The 17,434-nt window shown below is 42.9% G+C and overlaps 2 protein-coding genes across 4 annotated transcripts; one reads left to right on the top strand and one right to left on the bottom strand.

Annotated features, from left to right (window-relative positions):
* Positions 1-486: 486 nt before the first annotated feature.
* On the bottom strand, positions 487-1,464 carry LOC118410280 (E3 ubiquitin-protein ligase PDZRN3-like). The gene has a single exon (XM_035811882.1). It carries the CDS (start codon positions 1,462-1,464, stop codon positions 487-489), a length of 978 nt encoding a protein of 325 aa, XP_035667775.1.
* Positions 1,465-5,029: 3,565 nt separating this feature from the next.
* LOC118411959 (proline-rich protein 36-like) lies at positions 5,030-17,393 on the top strand. Of its 3 annotated transcripts, none has more exons than XM_035814500.1 (17): positions 5,033-5,143; positions 6,892-9,657; positions 9,799-10,348; positions 10,490-10,608; positions 10,986-11,310; positions 11,609-11,728; positions 11,975-12,097; positions 12,415-12,527; positions 12,867-13,074; positions 13,509-13,649; positions 14,014-14,083; positions 14,203-14,243; positions 14,529-14,644; positions 14,846-15,162; positions 15,505-15,604; positions 16,011-16,097; positions 16,432-17,393. In XM_035814500.1, exons 2-16 carry the CDS (start codon positions 6,910-6,912, stop codon positions 16,080-16,082), a joined length of 5,163 nt encoding a protein of 1,720 aa, XP_035670393.1. In that variant the 5' UTR covers positions 5,033-5,143; positions 6,892-6,909; the 3' UTR covers positions 16,083-16,097; positions 16,432-17,393. The 3 variants fall into 3 exon arrangements, with proteins under 3 accessions (XP_035670384.1, XP_035670393.1, XP_035670401.1); XM_035814508.1 differs by having other exon boundaries at positions 6,892-9,481; positions 9,815-10,348; XM_035814491.1 differs by having other exon boundaries at positions 5,030-5,143; positions 6,892-10,348.
* The last annotated feature ends 41 nt before the right edge of the window (positions 17,394-17,434 follow it).

Consider the following 17,434-nt stretch of genomic DNA (forward strand, 5'->3'; position numbering starts at 1 on the left):
TTAATGATGAGATACTGCGGGTCCGTCGGATATTACTGCATTCATGTTGAGTCTAAAACGCATGTCCACATTGATACACCAAAACATCCATTGGGAATTGAGCCAAGGCTTCGATGTTGAGCAGTATTAAACAAATTATTCATGGGTACAAGGCACCTTTCACTCACTTGGTCCAGGGAGACTTAGCATGAAGGAAACATGTCTCTCTGACCTTCAACGTTACAGTCACTCATCAATCTACGTCATTTATGATTCAGTGCTGATATTACTGTCTACTGTGCGCACCAAATGAGCCCTTAAACTTATCACAAGTACATGACGATGTAATAGGTACTAACCTATTGGTTGTAATCGCATGACAGTCACCTGATATATCATGCGATGACAACTTCAATTCACAGAAATTCCACACGTACACGAACATCAATGCATGCACTTAATCAGTTATGTTGACATGTATCGTAATCAAGTTAAAGTGGTGATTGGTTAACTAGTTAAAGGTAATATGTCAGGCATGTTTGTCCTATGACCCGTTATTTCCTGAGATCGCCTGGACAAGGTTCGCAGCCATTGCTGTATACAAAGTCTTTGGGAAGGAGAGAACCAGTTGCTTGCGTATGCCGTTGCTACCAGAGCGTGCACATCGTTGTGGTACATCCCGTCTCCTCCAGCGATGTAGTGGTCAAAGTAGTCCCTGATACTCCTGAAAACGTGGTCCTTGTTGACGTAGTGCGGCTTGATCAGAAGGTAACGTGAGATGAACTGGGACAGCTGCGACGCCGACTGAAAAGTCGTCAGCTGTGTGTCACATCTCCCTGATGTTCCCCGCATCTCTGATTTCTGTGCCTCAAGTTCAGACTTTCTCCTCTGCAATTCCCGTTCAAGTCTGCGGTTCCGTGCGCGGGACATCTCAAGTTCATGTCTCGTCTGCTTCAGTTGCACTTCTAATGTGGCTACCCGGCACGCCAGTTCAGAAAGGGCAAGGTCGAATCTCCCACTTGCGCTGTTCTTCCTTCTCGTAAGAAAGTCGGCATCGCCTTTTTCCTCTTTCTCGGCGGTGACTTTGGAACATTGTAGCTCGTGGTTGGCCAGTCTATACCTGTCCATGGTGTCCCCACAGGTGCTACACTGCGCTGGGCTGTATCCGCATTCCGCTTGGTGTCGCTGTTCGTCCTCCAGTTTCAATGTCATTCTGCATCCCCGCACCCGGTGCAGGCACTCGATACTGAGACCGCTGATGAGGCTCCTCAGCGCGATGACTGGGCGGGCTTCGTGCGGCAACATTCCCGAGCGGCACTCTGGACACGTCCGCCGCTCTGTTTGGTTCAACCATGTGTCAAGGCAGTGCTCACAAAAGCTGTGGCCACACGGTGTCACTACGGCGTCCTTTAGAACAGCAGCACATATCCCACAGAGCAGGTTATCATCCACACGAGATAGAAAACGTTGAAGAGAGTAGCCCATTGTACACACAATATGATGCCAACAAGGAGACTAGCGTCATGAGAATAAGGCCGCGAGGTTATTATAACGCCTGAGCGATGATGTTCCACGGAAACAAAGCGATCACGCACGCGCACCGCACCTCTGCTCTTATATGGCACTCCCCAGGGGCCGATACAGCTGTGCCATTAATAAAGTCATAACTGGGGGGGGGGGGGGTCATATTTGGGCGTCCAACTGGAAAAATAGATCATATCTAGAATCCAAATATAGCGCAAGGTACGATAGCGCATGTCCATACTGACAGACCCTAAAATCATTTCCGCCCGACCTTTCTAATGATACCGTGCGTGTACGGTAGTTATTTTCTCCTGTTGTTTATCGGTAGTCAGAGAGTCCTCTGGGTATACACCACGGGTGAAAACTGGCAGATTACATCATTCAATCTTTTTCTTATTCATTATTAAAAGTAGACAAAAACGTCCTAAACCTCAAGGATGCTGTTACAAGACAGCTGCACTTGAGAATGTATTGCTGATCGACTGTATACTAGTACTATACACATTTTTTACAAAACATGTATTATTTACAGGTACATGTACCTGTTGTGCTCATTAGCACCTTGGTTATAATGATGACTTGACTGAGCCACAACTATAGGACTGTTCAGCTTGATTAGGATAATCTGACTTGAAGCACCACATCAATGGTATCCAAACCCAATGTTTCTCTGTTCTGTCGTAATGCAATGAATTTCCCTCCTGCCTAACCTCATTAAAGAAGGACCGTTCTTGTCTACCATAACCAACAGAGAAAAGGACGCCAGACGACTGTACTTTGGTGTGCAGTGAAGATAAACAGAGTTGTCTTTCATGATTTACTTTCCTGAACCACACGAAGATTTTCCAGTGAGCTAGACGAATATCATCACTTTGTATTGCTCTTAAGTTCACGCACCAAACGCAACACGAAAGAGGTGAAAGAGGTATCATTTATACAGAAATAGCTGTGCCCTCAGAGATGTTGGCACGTTACATCATATGCTTTGAGTGCCGCACTGAACTTTCCAGCCGTGGCTAGTGGAATGTGATATTCCATCAGTATAGTGGTGAATTCCAGTGGAAATCCAGCCTTGCCGTTGCCGTGGAATGCGAGGGAAATTGTACATATATGTAGCCTGAAACAACATATAGATTCTAGAAGGTCACGCGGACGCCATGCGGGTGAACTCATCAATAATTAAGTACCACCTCTTTAACTTATCCAGTACAATAAACACCGACATTTTAAAGTACATTAAAGCAATTTGATCAAATGGCCAGATTGATGTGCTATGCTGTGAATGTAAAATAGCGTCCTATTTTTATTTCCAAGTAGAACGCAAGAAATGATGTACCTCTGTTGCTAAAAAAATAAACATTAACAGTAATATAATGGGATGAAGTTTGAACTATTCAAAAACAGTTAAGGGAGCTACCAACGAAGTTTTCCCCCAACTTTCCATTACATTACATTATATCATGTCTGACCCCGCCGTTTCCTAACCTTTGAATAACCATAACAGTGTCATTAATAATTCAAAGTGCTGTCATCAATACGTTGCCCAAATTTGTCTGAGCGCTTCATGAAATGGCATTCCCGCATTTTAGAATGTGGCAACTGTACTATGGAGAAATACTTTCCATGTGGTGCGTAATCAGTGACAAGTACAAACTTTTATCAAAAACGATCGATGCACCGATGCAGTTACTTTATGATTGTGACATGGCCGGACTTCAGCCTTATCCCGTAACGTGTTGGACTGAGAGGATGCACAAAGAAAGTTCCTATGTGGAGACTTGTCTGTAATACCCATTGATTGATGTTACGAACATCTGCTCTTTATTTGATAGCTTCGCTGATAGACAGAAACTTGCATAGACGGACAAAATTCAAACCCCAAATACAGGAAGTACTTACAGTGTATTTGGTTTCTGAAGCCTTACATGCTCGTGGTATTAACGTACTAGTATTCTATGCACCAAAACGCTTTTGACTTCATACCTTTATTGTGATATGTGTGGATCCCAATAACGTTTGCCGCATGGAAAGGTCCCGTAACTGTCGTGGAAAGAGATAAATGTTGTTTGTGGCTTCGTTTGCAGATTTGTGGGCGGAAAAAAATCCAACCATTTATAAACAGACATTGCTGGTCACTGGTTATCGGCATAAGATCTAATGAACGAATATTGAAACAAATTAGTAATCTATGTGAGTTAGGACATTTACACTGTATGCGTTATATGGGTACTCACCGACAACCTACTCTGAAGATCATACTTTACGGTACACGAGCACAACAATCAAGGGACATCTATTCTGTGATAGCAATGCCTCCAGGCATGAAGTTCAAGCTGAACTGATATATGTATGGTAGTAAGTGATATAGTTGATTCATTGAATTGTCCTTTGGCCTAGATAACTGTGTAATCATTGCACAGAGTTTATTTTTCAACTTTAAAGAAAAGTAACAGTTGATTACCAATTTTTGTGTTCCAATTTAAAGCGTTTGACTCTATTCTCTACTTTAGAACACGTTATATATATATATATATATGTCATACCTGTGACGCGAAAACGTTCGATACGGGTGTTCCGGACCGGGCCTTACGCTTCCGTATCGCACAGGTTCGAAAGGCGTATCACACAGGCTCCATTCGAGTAAATCGAGCGGGCCCGGTTGGCAATTCGAATACCTGATTCGGACGTTGGAACATTGCTGTTGCAACACTTTTGGTTCGAGGGCACCAAATTTGTTCAACTTCTGGCGCATTTCACATTAAAACATGGGTTTTCTCAGGTGGGTATGACGGCAGCCCTCCCGCGGGTCGGATCGCCCGACGGCCGAAGGTTGATACGGAATACACCGTATTGTATTCTATATGTATCGCACAGGTTCGAAAGGCGTATCACACACTTTCTTCGAGTAAATCGAACCAGTTCGAGCGGGCCGAATACGGCTCGATTGGCAATTCGAATACCTAATTCGGACGTTGGAACATTGCTGTTGCAACACTTTTGGGGCACCAAATTTGTTCAACTTCTGGCGCATTTCGCATCAAAACATGGGTTTTCTCAGGTGGGTATGACATAAATAAAATACAACACGGTGTATTCCGCATCGCCCTCGGTCTCAGCCCTCCCGCGGGTCGGATCACCCTCCGGCCTATGCAGGTCAGGCAGAACAGGTTGCCGAACCCACAGGCAAAATGTCCGTCTGCCTGCTCATCTGTCGAATCGACAGGAGAATTTAAAAAATGTACCGGAATACCTTTAAAAAGAGGCAAACCGACCTAGACAAGTCTCAATGGACAGCGCAATGTCCAATGACAATCGCAAGTATAAAGTTTGGGTCGTTTTCAGCACTTGTTGAAGCGCTACAGCCGGTACACATTTACAGGTGTGTGGCTTCTGTATGTAATTTGAAACCTTTCGAGGGGAATTTCCGTCTTGCCTTTTGGATTATATATAACTGCTAGGTGTTTCCGTGGAATGCAGTACCTGAGTCAGCTGTTGTCCGACCGGTTCCTACATTTCCCTGCAGAGACCCCACCCAAAACAGACACCACTCAGACTACTTGGGCGACGGTGTGCAATGGAGGACCTCTGCTGACGACTGTACGGATTAAAGTTCATCAGATATTTGTGATTTGAGATCAAGGTATGCCCCTTTATCAAATGATGACTTTACCCATACTCGAAAAAACAACTCGTTGCTTTTGCATTGTATCCTGGAATATTTAAGTTCTATATCTGTAAAGTTGTGCACCAGTGACCGCCGCTGGGCACCTCCAGTCGACACTGGAACTTGTAGTCGTAGCTGTTTCTTGTTTTTTTGTTTGTTTCGATTATGTATTAGTATGTCCACAAGATAGCTTTTGCTTTGCAATCATAACTAACCTTCAAATTCTGTCTAATAGTTTAAAACTGTCATAGACTTGTCTTGATACCACGGCAGGGGATGTAGCTGTTGTTTTTTCAACAAATGAATACAATTAATTTTCGACTACCCAAGCACGAAAAAATATACCCTAGGCTTACAAACCCACAAAAATAAAGACATTTACTTCAAGAGCTCACAGATTGCTGGCACAACTCGGTAACGCTGACCGATTCTTAGCATTCAGTCTTGCCAGATACAACACGATTCCGCCTCCCGGCAACTTTCAAAAGGAATGACTTATATAATTTGTAAGTCACACTAATGGCGCTACCGACCACGACGTATTGTATGCATACACTTGTACTGCTAAACTCAGGTATTGAAAAAAATGCTAAGATCACTGTAGTGCCGATAGATTATATAAAGAGATTAGGGAAACAGTCACCGAACGTATATCTCGACATGTTCAAGAACATATTGAGGAGCCTACAGGTATTTTATAGCTAGGCCTAGGGCACCCTTATTACAGTTTACACATTTCTGTGAAAATTTTATTCGGTGTTTTGAAGTTTGCGATCTGCCTCAAAGACTCGAACCAACAACTGATGAGAAACTTGTAGATTATGACACAGGTGTTGGGCCTGCAAGTTCGGCGAACATTGCGATGACTTATCAGTATTCCCTGGGTGTGACCTACTTGCAGGTGTGGCTAGCTACATGTCACCAGAAATGCTTCTGACATAACTACAGATAAGATCTGGCACTCTGCTAGGGCGGGTCGGTATCGATGCTATTGCGAAATTCGCGTTGGTTGATTCATGCTGTTTATCAAACATACAGAGAATGGCCACACCAAGACGTGTACTCATTATGTATGGTTTGGGTTTCCGTGTCATGGTCCGTTTCGGTTTTGCAGGTGTCGGTGATTCGATAATATTCGTCATAAAATCAGGTCAGAAAATTATCGCAAATATGTAGCATTTCCGCCTTGGTATGGTTGAATTGCCGGCCAACATTCATTAGAGCGTGGACATTTCTGTGGGATTAAGACTATATGGAAAACAAAACATGTTAGATGGTACTCATTGACGTCAGTAGGAGTAGCAAAAATACCTCCACTTAAATGAAAACAAAATTAACGCAAATTCTTCCAAAAAAAGTAGAGCAAACTAAACTAATGCATGAAGTGACCCCAGTGGCTATGTTTCCTCCCTCTATTTGTGTCCCTGATAGCATCGGCAAGGTACGTCATAAAGTCAACCTGTGCCGCTCGTAAGCATTTAAGAATGTTTGGAGAATCATTCGATTCGTACAGAGCAGATGGGACACACTATCTTATATAACACGTTCAGGGTTCTCATGGGAAAATGTATTGACGGATAAAAAATTGTAAAACCCCACCCTTGATGTGCACGTGGCTGCATAGAAAAGAACTTATTGTGTTTTAAATGTCCAAGAAATGCTAACATACGACTTGCCTGTAGAGAAATGATGTCCATTACGTTTTGTGAACAATTTCTTTACAGAACCAAGGATAAAGGACCATGACGGCAGCATTCCTGGTGACTCTGTGTTGTGTTCTGTGGTCGAATGCAGCAGTGTACAGCCAAACCCTATCAACGACGGGCATCATTCAAGCATCTCCCACTGTTGCTGTCAGTCTGTCAGAAAACATCATTCCTACTCAGTCACTCCAGGGTTCTGTTTCACCAATATATGTATCTGTATCACCTACCAGTACTGCAGCAATACAGGGTGCAATGGCATCCTCCCAGGCAGTACAACAGTCTGAAGCTCTTGCCAGTACCGGAACTGCCGCCCAAGCCACAGTAGTCCCTAGTCAGTCACTTCAATTGTCGGCAGCACCACCAACAATTGCCCCGAGCCAGTCATTTCAAATGTCTGTAGCTCCACCAGGAACAGTTGTCCCTAGTCAGTCACTTCAGGTGTCTGTAGCTCCTCTTGGAACTGTTGCACTAAGTCAGTCACTTCAAATGTCGGCACCACCACCAACAGTTGTCCCTACTCAGTCACTACAAATGTCTGTAGCTCCTCCAGCAACAGTTGCCCCTAGACAGTCGCTTCAAATGTCGGCACCACCAGCAACAGTTGCCCCTAGTCAATCACTTCAAATGTCTGTAGCTCCTCCAGGAACAGTTGCCCCTAGTCAGTCTCTTCAAATGTCGGCAGCACCACCAACAATTGCCCCTAGCCAGTCACTTCAAATGTCTGTAGCTCCACCAGCAACAGTTGCTCCTAGTCAGTCACTTCAAATGTCTGTAGCTCCTCCTGGAGCAGTTGCACCAAGCCAGTCGCTTCAAATGTCTGCACCACCACCAGCAGCTGTCCCTAGTCAGTCACTTCAAATCTCTGCACCACCACCAACAGTTGTTCCTATCCAGTCGCTTGAAATGTCGGCAGCACCACGAACAGTTGCCCAAAGCCAGTCACTTCAATTGTCTGCACCACCACCAACAGTTGTTGCCCCTAGTCAGTCACGTCAAATATCGGCAGCACCACCAACAGTTGTCCCTAGTCAGTCACTTCAAATGTCGGCAGCACCACCAACAGTTGCCCCAAGCCAGTCGCTTCAAATGTCTGCACCACCACCAACAGTTGTCCCTAGTCAGTCACGTCAAATGTCTGTAGCTCCTCCAGGAACAGTTGCCCCTAGTCAGTCGCTTCAAATGTCTGCATCACCACCAACAGCTGCCCCTAGTCAGTCACTTCAAATATCTGTAGCTCCACCACCAACAGTTGCCCCAAGCCAGTCGCTTCAAATGTCTGCACCACCACCAACAGTTGTCCCTAGTCAGTCACGTCAAATGTCTGTAGCTCCTCCAGGAACAGTTGCCCCTAGTCAGTCGCTTCAAATGTCTGCACCACCACCAACAGTTGTCCCTAGTCGGTCACGTCAAATGTCTGTAGCTCCTCCAGGAACAGTTGCCCCTAGTCAGTCGCTTCAAATGTCGGCACCACCACCAACAGCTGCCCCTAGTCAGTCACTTCAAATATCTGTAGCTCCACCACCAACAGTTGTTGCCCCTAGTCGGTCGCTTCAAATGTCGGCACCACCACCAACAGTTGTCCCTACTCAGTCACTACAAATGTCTGTAGCTCCTCCAGGAACAGTTGCCCCTAGACAGTCGCTTCAAATGTTGGCACCACCACCAACAGTTGCTCCTAGTCAGTCACTTCAAATGTCTGTAGCTCCTCCAGGAACAGTTGCCCCTAGTCAGTCTCTTCAAATGTCGGCAGCACCACCAACAATTGCCCCTAGTCAGTCACTTCAAATGTCTGTAGCTCCACCAACAACAGTTGCTCCTAGTCAGTCACTTCAAATGTCTGTAGCTCCTCCAGGAGCAGTTGCACCAAGCCAGTCGCTTCAAATGTCTGCACCACCACCAACAGTTGTTGCCCCTAGTCAGTCACGTCAAATGTCTGTAGCTCCTCCAGGAACAGTTGCCCCCAGTCAGTCGCTTCAAATGTCGGCACCACCACCAACAGCTGCCCCTAGTCAGTCACTTCAAATATCTGTAGCTCCACCACCAATAGTTGTTGCCCCTAGTCAGTCGCTTCAAATGTCGGCACCACCACCAACAGTTGCCCCTAGTCAATCACTTCAAATGTCTGTAGCTCCTTTAGGAACAGTTGCCCCTAGTCAGTCACTTCAAATGCCTGTAGCTGCTCCAGGATCTGTTGCCCCAAGTCAGTCACGTCAAATGTCTGTAGCTCCACCAGCAACAGCTGCCCCTAGTCAGTCACTTCAAATATCTGTAGCTCCACCAGCAACAGTTGCTCCTAGTCAGTCACCTCAAATGTCTGTAGCTCCACTAGCAACAGTTGCCCCTAGTCAATCACTTCAAATGTCTGTAGCTCCTCCAGGAACAGTTGCCCCAAGTCAGTCACTTCAAATGTCGGCAGCACCACAAACAGTTGTCCCTAGTCAGTCACTTCAAATGTCTGTAGCTCCACTAGCAACGGTTGCTCCTAATCAGTCACTTCAAATGTCTGTAGCTCCTCCTGGAACAGTTGCACCAAGCCAGTCGCTTCAAATGTCTGCACCACCACCAACAGTTGTCCCTAGTCAGTCACTTCAAATGTCTGCACCACCACCAACAGTTGCCCCTAGTCAATCACTTCAAATGTCTGTAGCTCCACCATCAATAGTTGTTGCCCCTAGTCAGTCACTTCAAATGTCTGTAGCTCCACTAGCAACGGTTGCCCCTAGTCAGTCACTTCAAATGTCTGTAGCACCACCAGCCACAGTTGTCCCTAGTCAGTCACTTCAAATGTCTGCACCTCCACCAACAGTTGCCCCTAGTCAATCACTTCAAATGTCTGTAGCTCCTTTGGGAACAGTTGCCCCTAGTCAGTCACTTCAAATGCCTGTAGCTGCTCCAGGATCTGTTGCCCCTAGTCAGTCACTTCAAATGTCTGCACCTCCACCAACAGTTGCCCCTAGTCAATCACTTCAAATGTCTGTAGCTCCTTTGGGAACAGTTGCCCCTAGTCAGTCACTTCAAATGCCTGTAGCTGCTCCAGGATCTGTTGCCCCAAGTCAGTCACTTCAAATGTCTGTGGCTCCACCAGCAACAATTGCCCCTAGTCAGTCACTTCAAATATCTGAAGCTCCACCAGCAACAGTCGCTCCTAGTCAGTCACCTCAAATGTCTGTAGCTCCACCAGCAACAGTTGCACCTTCTCTGCCGTCACAAACTGTTGCAGCACCTATCATAAGTGCCAGTGTTGCTGTTGTTTCCACCACAATCCTACAAGATTCTATGGCACCAGTCAGCACAGCAGGTGTAGCAGTTATCATTTCACCAACCCAGTCACTGCAAACTTCTCCAACTGAGTCTATGATAGCAACACCCTCAGCTACTGCAGCCATAACCGTCCAGCCAAGTGAAACTGTGACACCCCCAGTCACGACATCTGCTGTGACTACAGCTGTGGTGACCCCTGCATCAGTCTCCACTGGTACGTACACCAGACCAATGTCACATATTCTACAGAGTAACTCTAAAAAAACTCTATCTGCTATCATTTTGCTGTTGCTGCAAGAAAGTATAGTACACAAGCTTTTGCAACTTGACTGATTCGATTGCTTTTGTTTTCCAGATATCGAGTTGACGGCATTCACTGTTGTTGAAAACAAGCCACCCATGTTTTACCCAAATAACAGTGTTAGCATGGCATTCGGCATTACCCTTCGCAATGGTGGGACAAGTGATGTGCAGGTATCAAAGTCATCTGACTACAAGAAATTACTGCGTTGCTACAAGAACCCTTTTCCCTCTTAAGTTAGGATAAACTAATACAAAGGCTTTCTATTCTGTTTCTTTCTGTTCTGTTAAGAGTTGCACTGTATGTCTTAAAAATCCTTTTTCAAAATTTGTAAACTTTTTAGTCAAAAACAATCTAACATAAAATTTAATTTTGTGGTTCTTGGTTGTTTATTTTATAATGTTACATACCAAGTCGTATTTTCATGCCCAAACATATATAAATGATTTCATGCATTTTGTATTAATTTCATTTGATATAGACTTTGTTGGACAAGTTTGATGACTGCACAGATCATTCAACACATTTTTTTCTGGTTCTGTTTTAACAGTCAAACCCGTCTGGCAACTTTGAGTTTGTTGTTTTCCTGGCCAACTCTTCTCAACCAGCTCAAACTCCTGCACCAGGACAGCTCAGTGTCAGGATCACTTCCGCTGTGGATGGAACAACAGGTGTGGCTCAGGGGGATGTCACTGCTCTTGCCGCTGAAACCACCCTGAACACTCTAACTACAAGCAACTGTGCGGAAATGACTCACGTCTGCCTTCGGATGTTGGTGACTGGCAACTTCACAGACACTGATGCTGCAAACAATGATCAATGTCTGGCATTTGGAAGTGGAAGCGGACAAGTTGGAGCTAAAGACTGCACAAAATGTATGTCTTAGGATTTAATCATATTTTCTAATTTACTAGATAAAAGTTATTAATATAACCATTTATACTTTTACACTGACACACAACGTTTTTTGTGTGTGTACGTTCGCCATTTATTCCTGAAGGTGTTGCTTGCATACATGACTAATTTGGAAACAGGTAATAATTAATCATGGAATATTGGCACAATCAATGTACAGCTGATCACTTCAGATCTTATTGCAAAGGTCATTACATTCCATGTGTACATGATGTCCCTTACTGCTGCTTACCAAGTAATTCCCATTTGCCTTCCCAGTGGTGGGCTCTTGCTCGGTAACCTGCCACACAAAAGCGTCCTGTCTGCTGCAGTCAGGGACAGGAGTGGGCGTGTGCACCTGCCAGTCTGGCTATACAGGGGATGGGGCCAGCTGTACTGGTAAGACCAGGCTTTATTCACCTTTAATTATGCCGATGCATAAGTGTTGCTAACATTAAACTACTAGAGTACTTTAAAGTTAATGCTGATACATGTATCAACAAACTTTCAAATCAGTGGGAGAAAATAAAATTACTACCAGAGTGATGTTAGAATAAATATTTGTCTTTAGTTTATATTACCCCATGAAATATTGTTTTAAAAAGATCCATCTGAATAACATTTATTTTTCTCCTACACTCCTAGATATCAATGAGTGTACCAGTAACACTGCCAACTGTGCAGCGGACCGGGTGTGTCGTAACACGGAGGGTTCCTTCTCGTGTGACTGTAAGCCAGGATTTACAGAGAAAGATGGAACATGTGAAGGTAAGGCCAACATCTGTCAGTGTTCCTATCGAGCTAAGCAGTCATACTGTTCTGTTTCAAATAAAGGAAAGTAAAAGGACAGACATAAAGATCTGAAAATCATTCACAATACAGTACTTGCAAAATTTTCAAGCACCATCCTTCATGGCTTGGGGTTGAAGTCAGCTGCTACTACATACTAAAAAATCTTGCTTCATTCACAACATGATAATATACTTTGAAGAGCAATTCAGAATGAACCCACAGGTTACACGATAACATTGTTGGCTAATGGAATAAACCAACAAGATACATGATAACATTGTTCTTTACCACAGAGACCCAGGCCTACTCAGCCACTGTCCGCATCACCAATGAGGTTTTCGACTCTTCCCTAAATGACCCCACCTCTACTCGCTTCATGAATCTCAAAGTCCAAGTCACCACAGTTGTGAGTATTTCATGTGAATGCATGTTAGTATTTGGGACATTGAAGTACTGTTATCCACATGGGCAGGTGGTTTAACATGTGATCATAGCTAGGAACTTGGTTAATGAATGATGTCATGAATGTCTTGTAGATAAGGAAAGCTCTACAATCAAGACTATTTTTACAATTAGATTACAGTCTCTTCTTCTTCTTCTTTCCTTTGAGGCTACCAACTTCAACATGCTGAAGGTTTCTGTAGCCTATATGACTACTATACGTTTTGTACCATTGCACACTAGGGTATGCCCCTACTCTGAGAATGAAATAATCATGTTCCCCATCATTCCTCTTTCTCTACAGTTTGTAGTCCTGTACACGAAGGCTCTTGGATCAGACTTTGTGAGCGTCACAGTCACAAGCTTCACAAATGGAAGTGTGATTGCCAATCATGTTGTTAACACCAACAAGTCTTCCAATGCGACGGCCAGCAGTATTGGCAGCTCCCTGCAGAACGCCATCAGCAGCAGCTCCAACCTGCCCTTCACTGTGGGCGGGGTGCAGGTGAATGGTAAGCCACTTCGTTATGATTTATGCCTCCTGGCATGTCATTATAATGTTTCCATCTTTACTGAGCAACTGTGTTAACTAATGTCGTTCAAAGTGTCCAGTTGTCTGTTGTTCATAAGCAACTCATATTTGTGATCCTAAAACATGATGTATTTCTAGACTCTTTTCAATACCTCTCCTTTTTCCATAGCACTTTACAAATAAGGGTCATTCCTTTACCTATTTGTACTTCCTTGGTCTTGCAAATATCATAAGTCGACTGATGGCTTCTAAGTCAATTTTTTAAATGAAATTCAGGCTTTTAGATCATGAGTGTAATGTAATTTTAAAAACATCACCCAAAAATGTAATGGGTTACTTTATCACCTTTTCAATGGAAAAGACTAACAATTGTCAACACATTTTCAAAGCTTTTATATATATTTTTCAATACAGATTTGGATGAGTGTGCCTCAACAACCACCAACGACTGCTCGCAGTATGCCAACTGTACCAACACCCCGGGGTCTTTCACTTGTGCGTGCCGCCAAGGTTTTCAAGACAGACAGCCTGCCAACCCAGGAAGGGCTTGCGGAGGTGCATTTCGTAAACCACTGTATTAAAAACCTACGGCTACACATTGAAGTGCCTAGTCTGTAGCTCCTTACCAGTAGTTTACTTCACACATCCTGTTGCAGACCATATCCTCAGTAGATTACATTCTATAGAATATACACTGATACTACTTCCAACTATTGCCACACCTAAAAGAAATATTTCAATCATTATCTTCCATGATGACTGACAGCACTTATCAAAGTAATCCAAATGGTAGTCCATTGTTCAAATATGCTTTGAAATTTGACATGAAGCATGTTGCATCTAAGTAAAGGCTTGAATTTAAGATTTTACTGAATGATTTTCTATAATAAATTGGTTTTACTGACACTTGTCCATGCAGCTGAGTGTCCAGCAGACTACTGTAAAAACGGAGGGACATGTAAACCTGTGGCAGGAGGGCTGTCATGCACGTAAGTATCCAACCCAGGGTCTGGGGGCCAGACTGTTGCAAAAAATTTCTTCTAAAAACTGTTGAGGATTCTTTCGTGTGATTCAATTAGAGTGACAATATTTGCCACTTGTTTTGCAGATGTCCCAGTGGGTACAGTGGAGCACGTTGTGAGGATGACGGTAAGGGTCTCGTCAGATTTTTGTTCTAACTTGGCTTGGCATTGTGCACAAGCCTGTAATGTTAGATGTAAAGAATCTTACTAAGAAAGTCCTGTTTGCTTAATATGGTATATAAAAACTATGTTATGTTATGTTATGTTATGTTATGCAACAGTGAATAGTATAATAAAAAATCCTATCCATGAAGTAGAAGTTTTACCATGTTTGACTGCGAATGACTTGCTTTAGGTTCAAGATATTGATTAAAAAGATCACCTGCTCAACAAGTCTTTTCCTTGTTTCCAGGTTCACGATACCGTCTAACACTGGGTCTGGGAATCTTTGCTGGTGTGCTTGGTGCGGTGCTGCTACTGGCATGCATGATCTCTGCCCATCTCTCAAACAAGAAGAAGAAGTCTAAAGTAAGTCATCACTCACGTGCTTGCTACAGCTTGATTCAGATTCTTTGGTAGATATTAGTTTTTGTGATCTACAGATCAGCTTCACTTTTGGAACAAAATATGTGACCAAACTTCTTTGTAAAAATTCATGAACATGGATAATTATTTCAGAGTTTTGCAATACGAGGCAACTATTAACATTCAAAATATCCTATTTTACAGGAGTTATGGGTGCACCCAACAAAAGTGCCGACCAAGAAAAGCTCAGAGCACGAAAGTTTGCCAACATTCAACCCTATCTATGACGAGAGTTATGTGTACAGCAACAAGGCATTTCAGCTGGAGGATTCTGCCATGCCACGCCCCCCAGCCACGCTGCCAAGATACGCACTCACGGCACCAAGGTTCAAGGGAGATGTGCCATTGTATGATGGTGGATTCTCCTCCAGCACTAAAGATGCGCCTGGCCGTGCTGGTGTTTACGAAGTACCGCCTGAACAGGACTACAACTCTGATGATGCAGAGTACGCTGCAATTAAGTAAGTAAAGAGCATGTGAGCATGTTAAGACTACGAGTACAGGACACAACACAATGTAAGATTGAACATGTAAAAACAAGATGGATGGTTTATTTACTTATCTCTAAAACAAGATTGGTGATAGATGCTTATTTCTAACTAGTCTGTCTGTCCCCACTAATGTTGGGTGGGCTGCTTTGAGTGTGATTTAATTCAATTTCTGAAAAAACAAACATGTATCTGACTGGAAAATTGTACCTTGCATTCATAAATTCAGGTTGTTTCATCTGTCAGTGTTGATATTGTCAATATTGTCCTAATTCTCGCCTACTCACAATCATGTCCCTGCACCCTGTATTGCAGCCCAGCCTATGCCTTACCTACTGGGACCATGATGCCCACCAGTGACTCCTTCAGCCAGCCTGCTGCATACGCTGAATTTGATCCCCTGGCCGCCATCATGGTGAGTCTGGATCTCATTTTCAATTCAAGGTGTTGAGATAAATGAGCCATGTTATGTGCTTGCCTGTTTTATTATTTACCATATCCATCTTCCCATACATGACCCCTTTAATTATGTATACATCACTCAAATTAGCCCTTGTGACAATGCTGCTTGGTTTACTTTCTATATTCAATGTTCATTCAGTCAGTGTGAACATTCAGCATTGCAGGTCCCATACAATTACAGCACCACATTTCTATTTGGCATTCTTTGGAAAGTTTGTTAAGTATTACAGTTCTCCACTAATCCTCTTGAATTCAAGACAATACTAGTTATTTTCCATAAATCAAGGATAGCTAGTTTGAGCAAAAGCATTCCTTTATCCTGGACCTTTTAACCATCAGCTTCTGTTCCCCACTTGTAGCCAAACAGAGCTGCTACAGTCACGTCAAGCAAGGACGGAAAGGTCCAGACGGCCAAATTGTCATTCAAGTGAACACTTAATACCAAGGTGGGTAAGATGTACATGTGTATTGGCAGTATAACACACTTATAGTTGTAGAGACGGAATTGTTACTTCATGCTGGAACCATTAACTTCCATGGAATATGCTTTCTACCAAGAATTGTCACTGTTTTAAGGAAGAAGACGTTCTTGGATTTTTCAGTGAACACATTTAAATATTTCAAGGTCTCGTGTCCTTTCCAAACGCATATTGCCTTGATATTCTTAACACAAGAAACATGTTCATCAGTAGAGGTAAGGTGGGAAATTGATTGTATGTTTGTCAATTTTCAAATTTAAATCATGTCAACCTACTTAACAGAGTGTTTCACTTTCCACAGGGCACAAGCCATCACATGCAGTGACAGGACACAAAGATATTGCAGCAAACTGTAACAATTTACTAGAGTCTATACAAATTATGGTATGTTGTAAAGGTAAAGGAGTACTACATAGAGACCATCTAGTACCAACTAGGTTTGTTTTAAAAACCTGGAATACACATTTATCCATCTTAACAGGTACTACGTGTAATAGTACTGAAATTCTAGCAATCCTATACTACACAAGGTTAATCTTAACATTAAAAGTGAGTTTTCCATAAACCGTCTACCTCATGATGTATTAACTGTTTAACTGGGCTCATGCTCCTGGTTAAATTGACAGCCTACCATAACTGCCAGTTGATGATTATGAAACTTTAATATGAAAACTCCATCTAGCATAACAGTAGCTGAGTCTACTACTTACTATGTGGGATTTGCTATTAAAGAAACAACATTTGTATTAACAGTTCAGGTATCCAATTTGTATCATAATTTTTAGCAGATTTATAAATGTCTAAAACTTTTGTGTTCTCAATAACAAAAATGTTTGTTTGGAGTAAGCTGAACTCCAAGCATAGCATGTTGACGACTTTGATTTGATATGGTAAGATAAATGGAATGTGACTACTTGATAACATGACTAACAATGTTACTGTGATGTGTTAATAAGGCCAAATATATGAATAAGGTCAGATGTACATGTATATGGTTAAGTAAATGTAAAGTTGATTGTTCCTAATGATGTTTATAAGTCCTGCTGAGTTGAGGTTTAAGGTATTGATGGTAATGGTATTTGATGTAATCCTATTATAACGCCGTGCCCACCAACTAGTAATGCCAGTCACAGGCAACAATAGTCCACTTATTGACATTCACATAGAACTATTGTACTCTACTGACCCTGTGCTACTGACTTAAACTTAACTACTAGTTGTATTTTGTAACCTTTTCTAAATAAAGATTTCATCTACCTCTGATACTAAACTGGCCACTTTTGATACAATAACGACCAAGGCAA

Source organism: Branchiostoma floridae, chromosome 1, assembly GCF_000003815.2.
Source record: "Branchiostoma floridae strain S238N-H82 chromosome 1, Bfl_VNyyK, whole genome shotgun sequence".
NCBI lineage: Eukaryota > Metazoa > Chordata > Leptocardii > Amphioxiformes > Branchiostomatidae > Branchiostoma > Branchiostoma floridae.

Excerpts from the sequence above, each read along its gene's own strand:
- LOC118410280 (XM_035811882.1), bottom strand. The coding sequence starts at position 1,464 with ATGGGCTACTCTCTTCAACGTTTTCTATCTCGTGTGGATGATAACCTG.
- LOC118411959 (XM_035814491.1), top strand. The coding sequence starts at position 6,910 with ATGACGGCAGCATTCCTGGTGACTCTGTGTTGTGTTCTGTGGTCGAAT. Across the intron at positions 13,650-14,013 it reads CCCAGGAAGGGCTTGCGGAG|CTGAGTGTCCAGCAGACTAC; the intron begins GTGCATTTCGTA and ends TTGTCCATGCAG. Across the intron at positions 14,244-14,528 it reads AGCACGTTGTGAGGATGACG|GTTCACGATACCGTCTAACA; the intron begins GTAAGGGTCTCG and ends CCTTGTTTCCAG.